The following is a 22284-nucleotide window of genomic DNA, read 5'->3' on the forward strand; positions in this document are numbered from 1 at the left end:
CCATAATGAAATGTCTGACTGACTAGAATTATAATTGCACCACTTATCCAATTGGCAATTTCATTTTTCGGTAAAATATGTGTAGTAAACTATTTCCTTCTGCTTTTTTGAAAGCAAAAAGCCGAAAACCTTTCTTCCAAAAATAATACATACTGAAGTATATGATTTTGAATAACTGCGATAAGATCAACAATTCTTCCAAATCACTATTTACTTTCTACACTGTAAAAAAACTGTAAATTTTGAAGAAGTTATCCGTATTTTTTACAGAAAAAAACTGTTCGTAATAAAATACAGGATTTCTCTGTTTTTTTGAATCTGTAACCGGTTATACTTTGTTTTTCTTCGAATCTTCGAAATTTCGCCCGCGTGTTTGGATTTTCGTTCTCGTGCTCGAGTTTTTGATCTTATATTTATTTAAAGCGAGTAAGTCTTAAATCGTTTGCAACTTCCATTTCATTGCATTCTAATCAATATTTTATTATTATGTTTTTTTGTCATCTGTTACAGAGGCATATTCGGAAATTTACCTTTGTATACATGTATTTCGTAGTAGTATAGTAAATATTGAAATGGATTTATGAAAGTATAGTTTCATTTTTAATCTTCATAAAATAATAAATCAGCTTGAATAAATAATAAAAATACGGAAGATTTCTGTAAAATAAACGGAAGAAAACTGGCGTCCTGGCTGACAGTTTTTTTCTGTAAATTTTACGGATTTTTTTTACAGTGTATAGTAATGATGTCGATTCAATCAAATCTCCCTTAGACATCGAAGTTTCTAAAATAAATTTATAGACGATCTTTTGTGACGTTAAGGGGGGAGAGATTCGGCGGCCCTCCTCCGGTAATTTTCAAATTTGACGTCGTAAAGACGTGATAGTTATACCATCTGAGATAATACAAACTTCAAGAAGAAATGGGTTTCGGGCCTTATCTCCGGCATTTTTTTAAGTTAAAGTTTCAATTTTAGACGACTTTCGATGATAATAGGAAGAAAGGGGTTTTTAATTGATTCTCTCTGAGTTTTGTCGAGGTTGAAATCCTAAAAACGCAATTTTAGATTAGCTTTGAACGTCAGGAACGAAAATAGGTTTCGGAGCTCCTCCAATTCGCTACATATGTATATTTTATTTGTTTTAAAAAGGAATTATGTGGATTCCATCCCCTACATGTGTGAATTAGATGCGTAGTAAGAGGTAAGATAAAATCAATCACCCCTTCTTGAAAAAATTTCTAAGTACTCCTTGCCAATATAACTGCTTCTACATGCAGCTGAGGGCTTTCTTGTCATTCGTTTTCTTCCTTAGTCAGCACAATTTTAAAATAAATAGAAAAAAATCAGAAAAACTAAAGTTTAGGTTTCTGGTAAAAGAAAAAATATCAAGGAGTTGAAGCTTCTAGGAAATACGCTTGATATAAACCGTCTGAAGGATTATCCTGATTAATGATAAAATATATTTTTAACAATCATAAATGTGCACTTAAATTACATCAATAACTTATTTTCTGACTTAAAAATACAAAGGTTTGTTGTTTATTTGCAGATTCTTAATTTGATCCACCGATCCGATATAGAAAAAAAAAAAAAACAGTCAATAAAGGAAAATATATCATTTTGTATTCTTCTCCTTACACCCTGTCAAAAAGATCGTCACAATGTCGCAAGTAAATGCAGTTTTGTAATCCCAAATTAAATAGTGTATTGTAATGTGGCAATTCATAAATCAGTTTGCAACTCTTTGTAATGTTTAACAAGGTAGATATACTTCAATCAAGATTTTAGAACTTTAAACTGTAAACCACGTTGTACCACATTTCGAATAATAATGAAGGTGCATCATCATAGCTTGTTGACCTAAAGCTTCGCTTTTCCATCAGTAAAGTGTGACTCAGAGTTAGATGCTGTTTTTTTTTTTAGCCCCGGGTCCAGTTTGGGCAGTGATCCTACATAAGCGGTCTTCCTCGAAGCTCGTTTAGTTATGAACAAAGTTCTTGCTAACGGTCTAGTTATTTCACTAAGTAAAGGTCACCATTTTTTGGACTCTTTTGTTCGCTTAGAAAGTAACTCGTACGCAAAATGTTATTTAAAAGAGTTCCGAAAAAAAAAAAAAAAGAATCAGACATAGCATACAAACATAAATTACGCTTTCAATTTATCGAATCAAAAAGTTATTGAACTTTACTGTAAGCTATGAATCTCCAGCTGAATACGTTCTTGAATAAATCTCTTCCTGCCGCTACAAACTTGTTTTTTGGATCATTAATCGAGTCAATTTTTGTAGAAAATGCAGAACTCGCAATGACGTCCATCGTGAAAGCTTCAAAATATCTGCAAAAAAACGTAAATTCACTTACTTAATATTACTGTACAGTACAATATGAAATGTGTTTTTTTCTCCTAAAAAATCAACAACACAAAACATTTTTTACAAAAAAATTGAGAAATTCATTCATAAATGTCTCTTCTGTAAGTTTAACTCAAAAAGCTGTCGTCAGTAAAGCTCGAAATGCAATTTTTTTCAGATTTATTAATAACTAGTGGTACCCGCACGGCTTTGCCCGTAGTAGAAAATGAAAAAGCCATTTGGTTTGCCTGTATATTTACAAATAACGGATGATGAATTTCTCGCCAATTTGCTATGCTTGTCCATGTTACGGTTCCACGTTATGATCATTTGGAAATTTACTCGCCCATGTTGTGATAATTTGCTCAGTGAAAAGTTCTTAAAATTGGAATAGAAAAAGAACAAAATCGAATTTTCGAAAAATCGCTTCGAGGTGCACACCCCCAAGCTATAAACTAATTCTGTGCCAAATTTTACGAAAATCGACCAAATGGTCTATTTATGCGCGTCACAGAGATCCTGACAGACAGAGCTCATGACAGACAGAGAGACTTTCAGCTTTATTATTAGTAACTAGTGGTACCCGCACGGATTTGCCCGTAAGAGAAAAATTTCTCCTTTATTTAATGCTCTGAATAAAGTTACTGTTTGAGAGTGAACAAAAATAATGAAGGTTTTTTTTTTCTCCACAAGCATCTATCTGCAACATCAAATTAAGCATGTTTCAACCTTAAGTGAAACATTGATCTATTTTCAAAAGACTAACCTTGTATGGAAGTTAGCATAGAGGTTAAAAATTTATTTCTTGAAAATAAAACTGATAATTAGTAATTAAAATACGAATTGCAAACAAAAATATAGCAACATGAAGTTTTATCCTGCACAGTTTGTGCAACAGGGTTGCCACAGAAGTTCAAGAATGAAATTCCCTGACATTTCCAGGTTTTGCAGTCGATTTTACAAATAATTCCAGGATAATTAATGTCAACTTACGTTATTTAATATCAACACAATATAATTTTTACTGTAAATAAACATACTTTACACTGTAAAAAAATTCCGAAACGTTACTGGTTATTTCCGTGGAACGTTTCGGGAGTTTAGAGGTTTTCACCTGTTTCCCCGCAAAATCAAGTATCTTCGCAAAATCGTTTCCGGAATTGCTTAAAGATGCATGAATGCAGACTTTTAACTGGTGTGAAATTTTCTTTTGCTACCAGTTTAAAGATTGACTGAACGTGTTTATTAAGTGTATCGGCTTCAATTTGATTATGGCTCGTCCAGATCGACTAAACTCACCATGGGAGCAAATAAGTCACTTGATAGCTGCAGGCACGCAATATGCTTGGTTCTTGCGTGTAATTTTCGCGTAGCTTTGGCCATGGTTGCTGTAATGCTTCTGGAGCTTTCTTGGGAAATTAGGAAGGTTAAAATCAAATACATAAAACCTGTTTCATTTTTCTCGAAGTTTCATGACTGGCTTTAACAGGGAGATTTCCCAATATTTCAGAAAGGTTACTGACTTTTATCGGAAAATGTTCCCGGTTTTTGTAAGATATGTTACTGGTTGAAATTGGGCGCATCAGCTGCCCATTATTTTCCAGCAACGTTTCTGAATCGTTTTTACAGTGTATTAACCAAATAATGCTTTAAAACATTATCGACAATTGTTATCAAAATTTGGGTTAAGTTAAGATAAACTTAACATTTAATTACAAATGCTTTGAAAGACCAGATATTTCGAATTAATACTTTTATTTTTATATATCTGCAATTGTGTTGTGAAAAAATTTGTTTCCCTTTCAATGCAAACACTTTATTTTGCTTAAAACTTTCTGTTAGCACTTTTTTTTACGCTTTTTCTTACTAAGCAACTTTTTCCCATTGCAAGATATTTGCTAGGGACTATTCTAGCATAACTGAGCTTAGTGTAAGAAGTCTCATTTGATTTAAGTCTCCTTCCATCCTTGCAGCGTGAATAACAGCATTCTGTCAGTCCATAATGCTACAAGACTTTTCTTTCAAATTTTTGCCCAACATGCCCTCTTTTATACTACACTCTCAACAAATGGAGTGACATCTTTTAAAACAACATTGATGTTTATAAAAAAAGTTCAAAATTAAAACACCAATGTTTTAACAAGATAGATGTTTCCAAAACATCGACATCACCACTATTCTTGTTAACATGTGAAAAAATTTTCAGCATTGTGATAAAGGAATAAAATCGTAACATCTTTCTTTGGCAAGCAAGGATCCATTAAATCATAGTTCATTCTGTTTCAAAAATAAAAATATATGCTAATTATTCTTTGCAATAATGATTCAACTTAAAATGTATATTCTACATAAGAATGTAGAAAATTACTACACTAATTTTCTAAAATGGACTTTAATTTTTATTTAAAAAAAGGTGTTTTTTTTTTTTTTTTTCAAAATCCATAACTTTAAAAGCAAATGAATTACTAAAAATTTGAACACTCTTTTTTTTTTTTACAATTTGGTATTTTTACAAAAAATGTGTTGTTAACTCAATACAGTTAAAGTTACTCTAGGATTAATTAAAATAACTTCCAACCATTGAAATTGAAAATATGAAGGATGCATAAGGACTGAAATCTCAAACATACTAAGCAATTTTCGGCAAAATCACTTTTAATGTTGGCATGTTTCCTAAAGAACAAGTTTTAATCTATAAAAGCTAAAATTTTGAGATTTTAAATTTTTATGATCATTCATTTCATGAAAAAGAAAGAAAAAAACTAGAATGAAGGCTATTAAAATACTAGTAAGACCACACTGCACTTTGCAGAAAATACTAGTAATTTCCAGCTAAGCATGGCTTGATTATAATTTTTTTTCAAAAGAGGTACAATAAACCATACAAATCAGAGCTTCATAATTTTTTTATTCAGCCTTATTACATTTAATACTTAAAAATGAGCTTGAATTTTCTTCCTCTCAACTATAAGGAAAATTCGCTTATCTGGAATGCGACATATACCACATTTACACATTTTTACGCAACAGTTTCACCTATCAGATGCAAAAATTGAGAAGGAATTCCCTGACATTTCCAGAAATTTCAATAATTTGCGACTTTTCCAGACAGTTTCCTGACCATTTTGGGTGATTTTCATTTTCCCTGACAATTCCAGGTTTTCTATATTTTCCGGGTGCGTGGCAACCCTGTGCAAGTGCAAAAATGAATGAGAACTGAGACGTGATAAGAAAGTAAATATTCAGCAGAAATTACACAAAGTGCACTATTTTGTCAATTGCGAAAGAAATCACTTTTATTGTGTTCACATTTTTATAGTAATCTAATGCATTGTTTGCATATATATTAAATGATATTTATTTTCTTCCCCGTGCATAAAAGTATTTTCTCATTTTATGTAATGAAAATCATATAAGCACATGCAAAAAATAAATAAATAAACCCTAAACATTAATATTAAGATTCTTTCTAACATGTAAAAACACTCTTTGACCTGAAATATATATATATATATATATATATATATATATATATATATATATATATATATATATATATATATGCAAAACAAAATCGTTTGTACGATGTGCTTTTAAAATGATGCAGTAAAGAAGAACACGATTAGTCATTTTGAAATAATGACAGCATCTTGGAACATTTTTTTTGCGAGACAGAAGTGTAAGTCCTGTAAAGTGACAGGAAAAAAGCACATATTTTTTTTCTCTTAAAAACGCTGATTCTGTATAAAAATTCGGTAATGCGAATCATGGAGTTCTAGAAATCACATTACTCTGAATCATCAAAATTAGTATTCAGAGCCTCGCGTTATAGGAAACTGTTTCCAGATTAGTCGTAGTGATAATCTATTTATTAAGCATAACTTAATTAAGAAAGGAGACAACGCAATAAAAGAAAAGAAATCAATTGATATAATAAATAAGAAGTTGACTGCTCATTATTATGAAAATCAAACCATATAATAAACAGTCCGTTTCTAATCTAGTTATATTCATAATTATGATAGCATATCAAAATAAGACAATTAAAAGGTATGTTTGAAATAAACTTACGTTTTTAAGTTTATAGGCTCACCGGATTCTGCGTACTTCATAAAATTATTCACACACACTTGGGAGCATTCTTTAAAAATGCTCATCATCTATGACAAGAAAAAGAATGTATAAGCTTAGTTTTAAACTAGTTCAGTAAGTCGTTCTTCAACTGGAAAAATATATATTCTAAATGTGATAGTTCACTAAAATATTCCAATTAGGAACAGCAAAGACCATTTACAGGATATATATATATACTTAAAAGCATTCATTACTATTCATTTCAACATTTACTGAGAGAACTTGAACTTAAAAGGAATGAGAATACATTGATTATAGGAGTTGTGTAATAATACCAAAAATTTAAACGGATTGTACAACTTAATGCTCGAAATACATAGGGTAAAGTCACTAGTATCGGACAAGGATCCAATAACAGACAATCATAAGTTTGAATTTTAATAATAACCCTTTTAAGCGGGTAAAACTGTTGTTGATGAAGTCCACGAATACAGAAAAAGCCATCTAGTGCTATCAGAGTGAATTCCATGAGCGAGTTGGTGTTTACAAGGCGGTGGTGGAACGTTGCGAACAACTAAGACGAGGTCAGCTGGCGTTTCTGGTCATTTTGAATTTAATAAGGCTTAAATTCTAAAAATAAAGAACTTTTGAACATTTTGAAGAGAAAAAATGAATTTCGGTCCATTACTTATCCTTTTCTCATCCTGTCTGTCACTGGGTATGGGTATCATCAGATGAGAGTTTGATCTCCATCTGATTTTTTGTGTCTGGTAGAGGAGAGTCGGACTTTTTTTCGAAATTTAGTATATAAAAATAGAATTAACCAGTTCAGAGGACCCAGAAGTTGCCAAACATTGGATGAGATGTAGTTGCGCAGGAGAAAGACAGTTTAAAAAATAACATGAAAACATAAAAAACTCAGAAAATTTAACTAACATGAGAGCGATGTCTTAAGCGTATCTGTGACTGATACTGTTACCCTAAATAAGTAGAGGGTATTATGGATAAGTCCAGAAACATGGAGCACCTAGGTTTCAGTTGTAGTTGATACTGCTTTTACTTTTAGACATTAATGGATAACACGAAGTACGTTACATTAAGCTACAATATAAAGTGTTTTCTGATTTTTGCGAGTTTCAGCATTTAATTTTCCACACTATTTCAATCCTTTTTAACTACTACACATCTTAATGTACTTAATTTAGTACACATGTAAGTTGAACACCAAAAGCATTATATGTATATATATATATATACAGTGGTGGACAAAATTATAGACTCAATTTTTTTTTCTTTTGTTTCAATTATAACATGACTCAGTTTAAATTATTTTCATTGAAGTGAATATGAATAGTTGAAGAAATAGTTCTAAAATTAGTACATCTTATCAATTAAATTAAAAAATTCATGAAATTAGAAACTTTGCAAATTTAATATTTTATCATTACGTGAAACCTGGATAAAAGTATAAACTCAAAGGTAAAAAATCCAGGATTACGAGAAAGTTTCGTTCGAAAATGTTAATTTGACGCCATAGAATGAATAAATGTTGCCATCAGTGATTTCTAAAAGTTTTATTTTTGGAAATTAATGAGAAACATATAAATGCACCGCTGGACAACATTAAAAACTCATTTTTTTTCCATTTTTTCAATCATAATTTAACTCAGTTATTTTTTTTTTGTTCCAGTTAAGATACATAACTGACTTAATAGTCCTAAACTCAGTATAACTCATAAAATTTATAAAATAAATAATTTAATTAAAACAATTCTTAACTTTAATATATTCATAACACATAAAGCGTGCACAAAAGTATTAACTCAAAAGTAAGAAACTCTGAAGTTTGGTAGAATTTGATTCAAATACTTAATAATTTAATATCCAAAAATGAACCAATGCTGAATTACAAAATTACAAACTTACGATACTGCGTAAACGCAATTATAAGCTGACAAAAAAAAAAAAGAGTTTAATTAAGTTACATTTGCAATTACTTTAGCAAAACAAAGCAGAGATTTATGAAAATGTAATTTTGCTATTAACATGGACAAATTGAAAAAAAAAATCAATATTTGAAATGTTTTAAAAATTAACACTGCATTAAATCTAGCCATCAGTGTAAACTACTAACTTTTAAAAACGATTTTGGCCACCATTTTTCTGAGTTACCTCGAATATACGGCTAGGCATAGATTTCACAAGAGTTTCCAACAGCTGCAGTGTCATATGGTTCCATGCTGAAAGTATTGCCCTTTTTAATTCCTCTGTGGTTTGGTAGTGGTGACCATCATGATAAACTTGGCGAACCATGGTCCCCCAAAGATTTTGAATCGGAATAGGATCCGGACTACGAGCTGGTCATTTGATAACTGATACCCCAGCGCTTGAACCATTCTTTTGTACATTTCGCAGTGTGTACACTCGCGTTATCTTACTAAATTAACCAGTTACCTACAGGAATCAGATGAGCAAAAGGTAAGAGATGATCTTCCAGTATTAATTGGTAATCTTCAGCGTTCTGTCTTCCATTGAGAAACGCCAATCCTGCTTTACCATGCTGAGAGAAACCAGCCCAAACTATTATAGAATCTAAATCAAAGTTTCGGCTAAATATGTGTTGTTCTTTTTTTCTAATGTCATGCCAATAGTATCTTAAGCCATCTGGATCATCCAAGTTGAATTTTTTTCATCGGAGCAAACAACTGAATTCCACATTTTTTCCCAAGACATATGTCGCTGTGCAAATTGAAATCTTTCAGTAATATGCCGAATCTCCAGCTTTGGCTGTGATTCATTTTTCTCCATTTCATATCATCAGCTTCTTGTAGAACTATTCTAACTGTCCTAGAGCTCACCTTGAGTTTTAAAGTCTTCAGGATTTTGCTGGAAGAAGCTCCAGTGTTTGATGCTGTGCGTAAAATATATCTTCAATCTCTCTCAGTTTCGAATGCCTTCCCATCCTTTTTCTTTTTCCATAACTTGGGGGATACTTCAGTACATTTTTTACTGCCCCTTAGGAGCATTTAACTACATTGTCAATTTGGCGCTGGGTTTTACCAGCATCTCTGTAGGCCACAATTTTTCCTACTTGTTGCTCTGTAAGTTTTAAACCTTGAGGCATTTCAAAATTCTAAAAATAAAATTCTACCAAAGTTCAGAATTTCTTACTTTTGAGTCGATACTTTCGTCCAGGTTTCATGTGTTTTTCGCAACTTCAGAGCTCGAATACGCTACCTTGCGATGATTAACAATACTAAAGAAAAAGGTAAAACATTCCGTTACACGTGTTTTCTTTGGAGAAAAGTACAGGCTTCAGAGAGTTTATGGTGTAATGTAATTTCAGAGGAATCGAAAAGAAAATTTCCCACACGCACGATGAAATATTACTGTCATTCATTAAGCTTCAAAACAAGTTATAAGTTACGGCATCTGTTTGTTTAACCTTTTTCATCCGCCATTAGACAGTGGCTGCAGCGCCCCTATTGTTTATTGGAGTTGCGAATTAAGATATTAAAGTTGAGAATTTTTTTAATTAAATTATTTATTTTATGAAGTTTATGAGTTATATTGAATTTAGGACTATTTAGTCAGTTATTTATCTTTACTGGAAAAAAAATTAACCGAGTTAAATTATGACTGAAAAAATGGAGAAAAAAAAATTGAGTTTATAATTTTGTCCAGCGGTGCATTTATATGTTTCTCATTAATTTCCAAAAACAAAACTTTTAGCAATCATTGATGGCAACATTTATTCATTCTATGGCGTTAAATTAACATTTTCGAACGAAACTTTCTCGTAATCCTGGATTTTTTACCTTTGAGTTTATACTTTTGTCCAGGTTTCACGTAATGATAAAATATTAAATTTGCAAAGTTTCTAATTTCATAAATTTCTTAATTTAATTGATACGATGTACTAATTTTAGAACTATTTCTTCAACTATTCATATTCACTTCAATGAAAATGATTTAAACTGAGTCATGTTATAATTGAAACAAAAGAAAAAAAACTTGAGTCTATAATTCTGTCCACCACTGTATATATATATATATATATATATATATATATATATATATATATATATATATATATATATATATATATATATATATATATATATATATATATATATATATATATATATATATATATATATATATATATATATATATATATATATATATATATATATATATATATATATATATATATATATATATATATATATATATATAGAATAGTTTTTCACGAAGGCGTGTCAAGCATCAAGGCACACTAGGTTATCCTTTATATTTGATGTAAGCCCTGTTCTTTCAAGAGTTCTGTTGCGATTGTCCCGTGTACATGCATTTCTACAAGTTTTTCCCACACGTACAATATCTCCTCTAAAAACACATAAGTCAAATAAAACAGGAAAGTTTCATCTACTTCTACACTAAACTACTTCCCATATTAAACGGAGTTCAGAGATCAAACGCATGAAAAGACAAAAAAAAAAAAAAAGAAACCAGAAGTTTCAAACCAACAAAAGAAAACTAGGAAGTCAAAGTTTTTTGGTGGTTTGTATAATTTATTCAATATTCGCCGACGATTTCCTATTACGCTTTACTTGCAACATTTTTTTTACAATAATGTTTTAATAACAATACAATAAGTCGGTTTTTTTCTTATTTTTTTACCAGTGGAAAATCACAACAATTAGTTGTAGTATGTACACTTACTGATTTGGGAATTTTTTATTCGTAAACCAATAATTTTTTTTCTTTTCAGAAATGTAAATAGTGTTCCATAATACTCTCTCGTCGTGATAACATTTCAATGTTCCGTATATTACAGCTTTTGAGAAAATGATAGATATTAACCAGTGACTGCCAATGATTTTAAGTATGTTTTCTGTTATGGATTGTATAGATTTTTAATTTTTAACACGTGCTTAGATTTAAAATAAAAAAGTGTTTTAACTTAAAAAGTATCAGATAAACGAACACCAGATTAACTGTTTTCTAATTTCGCATATATAACAGTGCATATCATGCATTGTATATTACAATTTATAGCATGCAAAGCAATTGCGAAGTTATATCATTTAAAGCATATTCTGCATACATAATCATAACAGTTAAAAATATTTTAGCATATTTGTTAATGGCACAAAGCAATCATCAAAATAAACAGATAAATTTGTAAAAATAATGATAATTAAGACCAAATATAACTTAAAAACGTAAGAAACAACTATTTTATTAAGCGAATCATATTTTACTTTAATTTTTATTGCACACCCAAAAACAAAAGGTGACATGGACTACCAGAAATTAAACACATATCTAAGGATATTAAAGTGTTTTGCCTAAAACCCTCGAATTTGATTAAAATATCTTTTTAATTCTATTAATAAAAATTATCGCACTTTTTTAATTGATTAGAAGATGATATATTTCATTCTTGAAATTAAAGAAAATATTGCCGAAGTTATACACGAATGATACTGTTATCATTCCGTGTAAGTTTTTTAGGATACAATCCTTGCCAATATTACTGCTTCTAAATTGACAAATTTACGATGCACTAATCAATATATTATTATAAAATCACGACCTGAGCTGAAAAAAGCGTACGGACTAAACTAGTTCATCCAAATACAATATTGTGTTCTAACCACTAAATTCTAAATTACACCAAGTTTAATAGCAATAAAAATAATGACGCATAGTTTTGGTCTGCATAATTTTAAATAATGTCTATCGAAATTTTGCCCCTATATTCCACGCACATACCAGGCAAAAAAAAAAACATCATTAATTTTGTACGTATATAGTTCAAAAATTAAATTTTGGAATACAAAGAAAATAGCAATACTGAAACGGACCAGTAAGGAGAAACAAAAGCAACGCATGGCAACAGAAAGTTTTTGTGTATTTATAAGTATATAAGGAAGTATAATACCCTCTTCAATCTTCCTGTGGTGAACGTTGGAGTAATGATTGAACGAATTCGTTTCCAATCTTCGCCTTTTACTATTGACACATTTTTGTCCATAACTGGTTCTCCAGTCTCAAAAGTCTGAAATGAAAAAGAAAAAAATATTTCTTTGTTGAAAAAAAAAAGCATTAAAAACCTGTAAAGTTGACCACCTTTGTAAGTTGACCACCTGTCTATATTGACCGCTTTTGTCAGGAACGGAATTAGTCCTATCTTATATAATGAAGGAAAACCTATGTAACTTGACCACCTCTCTATCTTGACCACCTGTCTATCTTGACCACTAATGAACACCAAGTTTGGTTTGGAGTAGTGTAAAAAACCCTTTGTAAGTTGACCAGTTGGTTTATTTTTTGAAATTTTATTCAGCAAATTATTTTTTTATAGCTTTCCAAGAATATTTTTGATGCCAGACCAGCATTTTACCAACTAAATGAAACAGCAGCATAACTAAATCTCCTTTTGAGTTTAACCACATGGGAAAACTACTAAGAACCCTTTTATTCTCCAAACTTGTTTTTCTTTTGTTGTTAAGCAAAAATTTGTAATTTTTGATTAGCTATAAATTTTTAGGAACTATTAATATAAAATGAGTAACTTTTCATAAACAATAAGACTTTTTTTTTTTGATCAATTTACTGAAATTTTAAATTTGCATGACACATTATACGTCATTCTGGGAAAATAATCTCTAAAAATATTTGAATAATATCTTAAATTATTGTTTCAAAGTAATGCTAAACAATGAAAGTGAGTTGAACAGAAAGAGTAGGTGTCAATTAGTCAAGAAATGAATACATGGTGCAAGAATTACAAAAAAAAAATCATTACCCCCTTTATAAGTTGACCACCTGTCTAAGTTGACCACCAAAGTACTGCACCGCAAGTGGTCATCTTACACAGGTTCACTGTACTAAGAACACAACAGGTTAAAAAAATATTATGGTGAAAACGGTCCTATTCTGATAACAAAAGGGACTTAGTTGTTTACAAGCCTTTTTTTTTATCATTCATTCTTTTCTTTTAATTGGGCGTTTGCAAGCTCAAACATAATTTCCCAAGAATGGTAAACCAGGGCACTTTGGTGCAAACTACAGAAAATTATTTTATAATGAGCATCTGGAGTTTTCAAAAATTTCAACAATATGATTGAAGAGTGTTTTCAAATGTTGCAATGCGTTGCATCATTTTGGAAAAAAAATTCTATACTTAAATCAGTAACATGTAGATTTTGAAATGAAAATTATCGTACCAAAGTTCCCTACAATGAGGCACGACGGTGAGGGTGCACCTCTAATTCTAACATTTCTCCATTGTTAGTATTGAATCCAAAACGCGTTTCTAAAAACATCACGAAAATTCATTTTTGCTGAAACTGCCGCTTACCTGCACAACAACAGTATAATTCTTTAAAATTTGTTTAAGAAATTGTTCATGGTTCACAGCTAACTTTATCATATTTTAGCTAATAATACCATGATTCATTTAAAAAGCGAGGTATTACTTTCAAAAATCATGAACATTAAAAGAAGAAGCTCTTTGTTAATAATAGAGAACTAAACTCATCAGCAGTTTAGTTCCAAGAAGTACCGCACACATGGAAAAAGATTTCATTTACATTTGCCTGGAGTTCCTTTTTATTCCAAGTTATACCACTAAATTCTATATCGTGTTCATGCTGCCATTCCTACAGTGCTGGCCAAATTAATAGACTAAGACTGTTTTAAAAGCAAATTCTTTATTGATTACATAACTATAGACACATTAACGAACAGTGAAATAATTGTCAAATATTTAGTATGCAATCCCTTGTTCTTGATGAGCATTTTAAGTCTTTTTGGCATAATTTCGCAAGGTTTACACCATTTCTTAATTCGTTTCGAAAAAGAGGTAAAAAATTGTTTATACTCCCTATTATATATATACTCACATACACATACTCAATAATTACCTAAAACTAACTTTAAATATAACAGAACACATTAATAAAAAGAACTAGTGAACTGTTTAAGTTGATTGAAGTTATGTTTCTGGTAAGAAGATAAACAAAGAGCATAAACAAAGCAGACAGTGCTGCCACCTGCAAACATTAAATTATGCTAAAATAACGTAATAATCAGTGTTCAGTATGTACTGTACTTTAACAGTAAAATAAATAGTACAAATAGTGTCCAAAAAACAAAAAAAATCTTTAGTCTAATAATTTGGCCAGCACTGTACATCTTCACACTTTATAGCTTAGAATATTTGATTTTATTAATGATTTTACATGAGATTTTTATTTTAAATAGTACTTGTGATATCTTGTTTGATTTATTTTCTCTGCGAAAACTTGCGCGAGAAATATTGTAAAGCAATCCGAAAAATGTGTTCACTGAGAACATATAGGGTGTCCCAAAATGACCGCGTAAACTCTGCACAGCTTGATTCCTCATTGGGAGTACATAAAAACTGCCCCAAAAAGCGTTCCTGTACGACCCATAGTTTACGAGGAAAATACGTAAAACAAATTATGACGCCACTGCAGGCGCAAGAAAAGACATTTTGTTGAACGTATCAACAGCAGTATACGTACATTACGTATAACAACAAATACGCGTACTGACGTTTTAAACATTATCGTCTGGAAAGATATGCAAATACTGTTATTGATATGTCCAATAAAGTGTCTTTTCTTGCACTGGCAGTGACGTCATACTTTGTTTTTCGTATTTTTCTCGTAAACTATGGGTCGTACAGGAACGCTCTTTGGGGCAGTTTTTATGTTCTCCCAACCAGGAATCTAGCTGTGCAGAGTTCATGCGGTCGCTTTGGGACACCATGTATTTTACTACAAGCATAAATATTACTACATATTTCCACAAAGATCTTGTTTTAAGTTATTTTTTTTCATATGTTGCTATTCAATAACAAACCAAAGGGACAGTTTTTTTTTTTTTTTTTTTTTTTTTTTGTTTAAGTGATTTTTGGTTCTTTTATTTTAGCAAAATTAATAGGTAGGGAAAAGGGAAGAAAAAAAACTGCTTGAAAAAAAAAACATAAAAAGATGCTTACTCTTCGACAGGTAAAAGCATGAAAATCCTTCACAAAAATCTTCTTAAGCAACGTTGGATCCGCTATAGAAATAACTGGATATGTACCTTCATAGTGCCTGTAAGAATATAGTTAAAGGGTAATCAACTGCAAATTTTGTGAATAAACTTTTGATTAAGATATTTAAAGTAGAGATCTCACCCGTATACTGCTCCATACTTTTTATACCTTTCTACTTCAATAATATGGAGTGACTGAAAAAAGGGGGAAAAAAAACGGTAAATCACATCAATATTTTTCATTAAAATTCATGAGACATTTCATTATTTCTTACATTTGGAACAGTTATAGTTTTTAGTATTCAGGGGTGAGAATTATATTTAGAATTCTTATGCTAAACAGAAAAAAAAATAACTGCAAATTAACGCATCTGATATACCTTGTAAGAGACTTTTTTTTTATCAAAAAGGTTTTTTTTAAATCAATTTTACTAAAATTATGGAATAGAAAGCACAAAAAAAAAGAAAAAAAAAACTATAGAAAAGAATAGAAATATTTTTTTTTTAAATGTTTTTTTTCTTATATGAAAAATATACTGTTGCTTTAAAGATCCAGAAAAAAAAATAAATTAAAATTTAGTCTTAACACGTTTTCGAAATTGGCGTCTAAGTACCAAGGCTATTGCGAAAGATATTCCAAACCCTATTTGTCTGCACCTTCGTGTAGGGGTGTTCTCTCACCTTAATTTACGCTGCAGTATATTCAAATTTATCAATCTAGATGTTTTGAATAAAGAAACCTTCCAAAGATGGTTTCCTAGGTTATTCTGAATGAGAGCCAAATGAAGAATATATACAGTCTTGATTTGCTGTAAAACTTGCAGTCAAATCACTTTTTAATTGGTCTTGATTAGCCGCCATACTTTCAGTCAAGTCACTTTTCACAGCATTAATTGCTTCCAGAAGTTGTTTTAATTGATCATCCATTGCGCGAGTAATCACCATAAAAATAAAGTCAAAATTCAAAGTCTTTATGAAAAAAACAAGTTTAAAGTCACACTTACAAGGAGGGTTGATTAAGTTTAGGGTCAAAGGTTAGCTTAAAAGAGGTAAGGCACGGCGCCCTCCAAAAAAATCTTACGGGAAACACTCAGCAAAACACCTTTTTCCTTTTAATATTCCCAAACATATTATAAGATTCTGTTTTTAAATTTTCAATGTCGGCAGAGTCGCCGGATTCCCTGTGGTAACTGAATTGCAGTTTAAAAATGGGTCAAGTATATTTCAGTTTTTAAATGTTTCCAAATGAGATCACTGAGTTTCCTATTCTCTCAAACCTGACCAAAGATATTTTTGAGTTTTTTAATAGTTCAAAGACGAAACGTTTTCCTAGAGAGCTCCCGATTCTTCCCTGTTCCATCAATTTTACCAAGGGTAGCCTAAAATTGCATTTCTTAAAATTCCCATTTCGGAAAGATTATGGGAAAAGCCTCCGACATTCTATTGTAAACAAAGATAGACTTAAATATTCTTCAATTTTGGGAAAAAAAGAAGACAAAATTGTGAGGAAACACCTTCTTTTTCCTCTCCTCTAACGTTACCGAAAATGTAAAATTGCGGTTTTTGACATCAACTTTGAAAATCGCTTGGAAGGGAACTATAGAACCCCTTCTCCTGATTCTTTTCTCCTTAGGCCTATATAGATCAACCAATGTCGAAAACTTTCCGGGGGAATTACCTGATTCCTCCCTTTCCTGGTGTCCTTCCGATGTTGTCAGAATAGAAGAATAAAGATGTGCCTTTTCAGACTTATGACTATTAGCAAGTCCCGATTAAGATAGCAGGGGGCCCTAGGCCAAATGGTTTTTCGGGACCACTTTGTAGTTAATCCTCACCAAGTGATAGGAACAGGGGCAGGGGCGGATACAGAAAAGTCTTTTGGAGGGGGCACAGGAAATTTAATAGCATCCCCCCCCCCGCAGCCTTCGATGTTTCCATAACAAAGTTTTAATGACTTTATTTTTGAATATGCGTGTTTTTTATTTTATTTATTGTTATTATTATTTTTTAGGACTCCTTTAGGTCAGTGATTTCACTTCTAAGTACATGAATATTATTCACGAAAAAACTTTGAATGTGGATGGAAAACATATTTAACGTTTCAAGCCATTTAAATACTAAACCCAATATAATGTCACCAGATGCTAGACAATGAGCGGCTTTACTTAGGAACATTGTCATAGTGACACGAGGGCAAGGTTATTAAATAAAACAATATCTCGCTTGATTTTTTTAAAACTAATTTATAACGAAAATCATAACTTCATAACATATAATTTTTACTGAAGAATTCAGAAACTATGTATTTCTTTGTGAATTTCAAAACAGTTGCTGATTTGTTTGAAAGCCATGATACAGTTGAGATAACATATTGATACAGTAGAACCTCGGTTATCCGAGCTTCGATTAACCGATGTTTCTGTTAACCGAGTCGACAATAAAGTCTTTTTTTTTTCTTTTGTCTAAATACGTAAGCTCTAAAAGGACGACGTGTTTTCTTTCTCTGCCTACCGTTCTGCTCAAAAACTCACTTCTCAGAAACATAAGACAGACAGATATTTAGAGCAGATGACAGATACTAACTACACTAAATAGAAATTTTTTTGTTTAAAAAATTGCTGGATCGGGGAGCTATTGCTAGAAATTCGGGAGATTGCAAAGAATGGTAACAAATTTAACAACAAAGATGTACATTTAATAAAATGATAAATTTTCAATTTTAAACTTAATTTATTTTCTGGAAATTTTGTGTTTTCAAAGGCATCTGTTAATATTTGAATTTGCATTGTAAAAAAAAAATCAATTGACTTTTAAAACTTACTACAAGTTACTTTCTGATTTTAGTTTTTTAACTGTAAAACATTATTTTTACATGTTCATTTTTATCCTTTAAAAATATTCTATTGTATTTTATTTAATACATTTTAAAAATTTGAGATCTTGACATGCTTTTGTAGAAAGTTTTCACTTACCGAGATCCCCGACATTCGAGGCACCTGCGGCCCCAGTTAGCACGGATAAATGAGGTTCCGATGTACTACATGCCGTTTCCCTTAAAAATCATGGTTTTTTTTATAGAAACTATCATATGATTTCTTTCATTTTGCATTTTTTATAAGTTGAAAAAGAAATCTGTTATAAAAATCCAAATAGATCCCTGGATCAAAATGACTCTTTTAGGTGCGCCTACACATTAAAAAGAATGCTAATTATTGATTACATCAAAGAAGAATTAGTGGACAAATCGCGATAATACGGTCCCTTGAATTCGAAACCAGTGAGTTACATGTATCCTAAAACTCTGGGCTTCTGACTCCAGTAATACTTCTTTAGCAAACAAAAATGCTTTTATTCCAAATATGCTATGTGTTTTGTGTTCTTTTTAATTAACTACGTTAAAAAAATGGGAAAGAAAGTTCAAGTAAAAAATAATAAATAAAATGGTGAAATTAATTCATCCTTTAAGGGAGGTACGTGCCCCCCCTAAAATCCAATACTGAACAGGGGGCCTTGGGGGGTTATGTTATGCAGTAAATCCTTACAATTTTAACCATTGGCAAAGAGAGTTTTGATCATTTGGGGGCCCTTAAAAGTCGGGGGCCCTATGCCACGGCCTAGTTGGCCTATTCAGCAATCAGGCCCTGACCATTAGTAAGGGAAACCTGGGCAACGTGAATACCTTAAGCTTTTCTTCATTATTGTCGTTTAGTTATAACTTTGGAAAGTGAAACAATTGTTTATAATCAGCCTTCATTTAATGAACTTACGTAATGCAGTAACAGTTTTCCTTAATATTAATTACACTATTAGGTATAAGGCCAGTTTTTAACAATGGCACGAATATCCACTTTGCCCCACACCCCGGGTAAAGTGAATTCGGTGCTAGGGCAAAGCGAACAACAACATTATTTGTCATGAAACTAAACATTAAAAATAAAATAACTATCTGAAATTAAAAGAACATATCCAAAAAAACATTTCTTTGCTTCAATGCTAATTATTGTAATTATTACAAACGAAGAAATTGAGCTTAAAAATGAAATAAAACTCGAAAATTACTGGAACATATTACAAAAACATTATTTTGCTACAATGCTAATTCTTGTAGTTATTACAAACGAAGGAATTGAACTTAAAAATAAAATAAGCATTGAAAATTAAAGGCTCATATTAAAAAAAAATTTCTACAATACTAATTATTGCAGTAATTACTATACAACAAAGTAATTAAGCTAAAAAATGTCAACATCCAAAATTTAGGAGCATATTAAAAAGAAAAAAAATCTGCTACAATACTAATCATTGCAGATATCACAAAGAAAATCATTATCATTACACTCTTTATGACACCACTGAGTACAAATACGACAGTGTTTTCCGTTGACTGATCATCTTCAATGAACATTTCATCACAGAAAATGCACCTTACATCATCAAATTTCTTTGCTTCCTTCCTCTTATCGTTCTCTTATGCATTTCTACGTTTTAAAGCAGATATTTTTGATTCAGTCTTTTTGATAGTGGTCTTTTTAACAGTCTTCTAAAATGCTTTAGTTGAAACATCATCTACTTACTTAGGACACCCCTTTTTGATTTTTCAAGTTTTTGTTTTTGATTGTCCTTTACTGGAGCACTTGTCAGGAGTGTAGATCTCTGTAGCTTTCGTTTATGTGTTGTTATTGGTTTAACATGCTGAGGAATAGGTTATTAAACTGAAAGACTGTTAGAACATACAGGTTTGGGTGAAGCAGTGGGAACATCATTGCGTTGGACTTATTCTGTTGTTTCAGATCCCATGGGAGTATAAAGACAGTGTTCAATGGTAGCATCGGCTTGAAATTTTAAAATTGAAGGACTTCCAGGTTCGGATGAAGAGACTTGTCATGACCGGGCATAGTGAATATGGTATCCACTTTGCTCAATCCGCTTTGCCCTTTAGGAACATTTTTGAGGTTACTAAAAATTACTAAAAAACCAGAGCATCTAAACTCGTCGTCTACGGATAGTTGAAAGCTTAATAACCGAACATCAAATCCTACTCATAAAAAAGAACATGTCACAAATAGTTTTAAAGTTATAAATGAAATACTAACCTCTGTAAATTAGTATTGTTTTCCCCAAAACGTACTTTATCCGGTCACTGGCGTTACGTGACACGAACTCGTCTCGACATGCTTGCCGCACACGGAACAGCAACAGGCGACCTTTGCTATGGCAACGCAGCTGACGGCCAACTAATTATTTGGGAGTTATAGGCAAATTTCGCTTTGCCCGGGGTATCCACTTTAGCCGGGTTTCCCCTATCTATCTTTCAAGGTACATAAAACGTTTCACAATTTTCTGTTTTTTAGAACTTTAAAATTTGTTTCAGAAACTTAAAGGAAACTAAGAACTAGCGGTAGTTTAATGTCTTAGATCGACTCGGAAGAATCGAGATCCAGTACTGTTTGATTTAACTTTTTTCTTTTTTTAATTTACAGAGGTGTGCCAAAATATTATTTGGCGGTGAGCCAAAGTCATCCAGTCCGCCCCTGTATATATATATATATATATATATATATATATATATATATATATATATATATATATATATATATATATATATATATATATATATATATATATATATATTGATACTATATATAAAATATATTATTGGCTTTACGTAGAAATTTCCGAAGTAATATCTATAATTTACCAAAATGGTGCAATGCCAAAATAATTAACCGATCTACTTAGAAACATTTCTTAGAGATTATCAAGTACGTAAGTTTGTAGTGTAGTATATTCAAAAATGTATGAGAAATATTTACTGACAAAAAGACGTTTTTTTGGTCGATGTATCAAAAGCATCGATGTTTTAATTTCTTACATCGATGTTTTACCATCGATGTCGCACCTCTATTAAGCGGAGGGCAGTTTGTATTAACGTTTCATGTCGATCAGACAGAAAACTGGCTTAAACAAACAAATTCTTTGTTTTAAGTGTTAGTGAAAATTTCATTTGATTTTAAGTATTTAGAATCAAATGAAAAGTCCGGTAAAAAAAATATATGTGAAAGTACCTTTCTGAAAGTGTCTAAAACACATCCAAATAGGGGAATTGGTTTCACATAAGGAATGTTTCTTTTCTTCCAGTATTGGTGGTTTCTAGTTGAAAGCCTATAAATAGAATGCACAAAATTAAATATGAAAATTTGTAGAAAATCAATTACACTGCAGAATACGTGTTCAACTTTTGGTTATTTTCCGTCAACACCTGATTTTTGAATCAAGTTGATGTATTTTGTTCAATTCAAATACCAAAAAAATGTATTTTATTGTTTTGCAGTTTTATACATTATAACATCGGTGTTCAACTTTTTTCTACCCGCGGACCAAACTTCTTAATAAAATGATTCTCACGGCGGAGGACACATATAGAATTTCAAAAGGTGTTTAAAATATTGCAATTTTGGGCAATTTTTGCTAATGTTCGAGAACATTAAAAAGTTAGCCTGATGTCCTCTCGGAAAATTTCCAGAATTAAATTTTTAAAATGCAATTTTTGGAGACTTTAAGGTAGTAGATAGGTTTGGGAACTCTCTCAGGAAAATTTCCGACTTCGAAGTCTAAAAATTGCAAATTTAGCCTATGTTTCAGAACGTTGAGAAAATGGGGAATGTTCAGCTGCTCTTGTCCTGGAAAATGTTCGTCACTGAATTTCAAGAAACTCAACTGTAGGTTGCCTATGAACCTAGCTACAATTGAGATTTTTTTTCCTTGCAACAGTGCGGGAACC

General features: G+C 31.2%; 1 protein-coding gene across 1 annotated transcript in view; it reads right to left on the reverse strand.

Annotated features, from left to right (window-relative positions):
• The window catches only part of LOC129223063 (uncharacterized), a 113116-nt gene that overhangs the window by 20294 nt on the left and 70538 nt on the right, over window positions 1-22284 (reverse strand). Inside the window, exons 17-22 of the mRNA XM_054857628.1 lie at window positions 21569-21665; window positions 15646-15698; window positions 15466-15562; window positions 12376-12492; window positions 6423-6511; window positions 2190-2335 (exon numbers count right to left, since the gene is read on the reverse strand). Coding sequence (XP_054713603.1) covers window positions 2190-2335; window positions 6423-6511; window positions 12376-12492; window positions 15466-15562; window positions 15646-15698; window positions 21569-21665 — 599 coding nt within the window. The remainder of the gene's footprint in view (window positions 1-2189; window positions 2336-6422; window positions 6512-12375; window positions 12493-15465; window positions 15563-15645; window positions 15699-21568; window positions 21666-22284) is intronic.

This window comes from Uloborus diversus, chromosome 5 (assembly GCF_026930045.1).
Source record: "Uloborus diversus isolate 005 chromosome 5, Udiv.v.3.1, whole genome shotgun sequence".
NCBI classification, from domain to species: Eukaryota; Metazoa; Arthropoda; class Arachnida; order Araneae; family Uloboridae; genus Uloborus; species Uloborus diversus.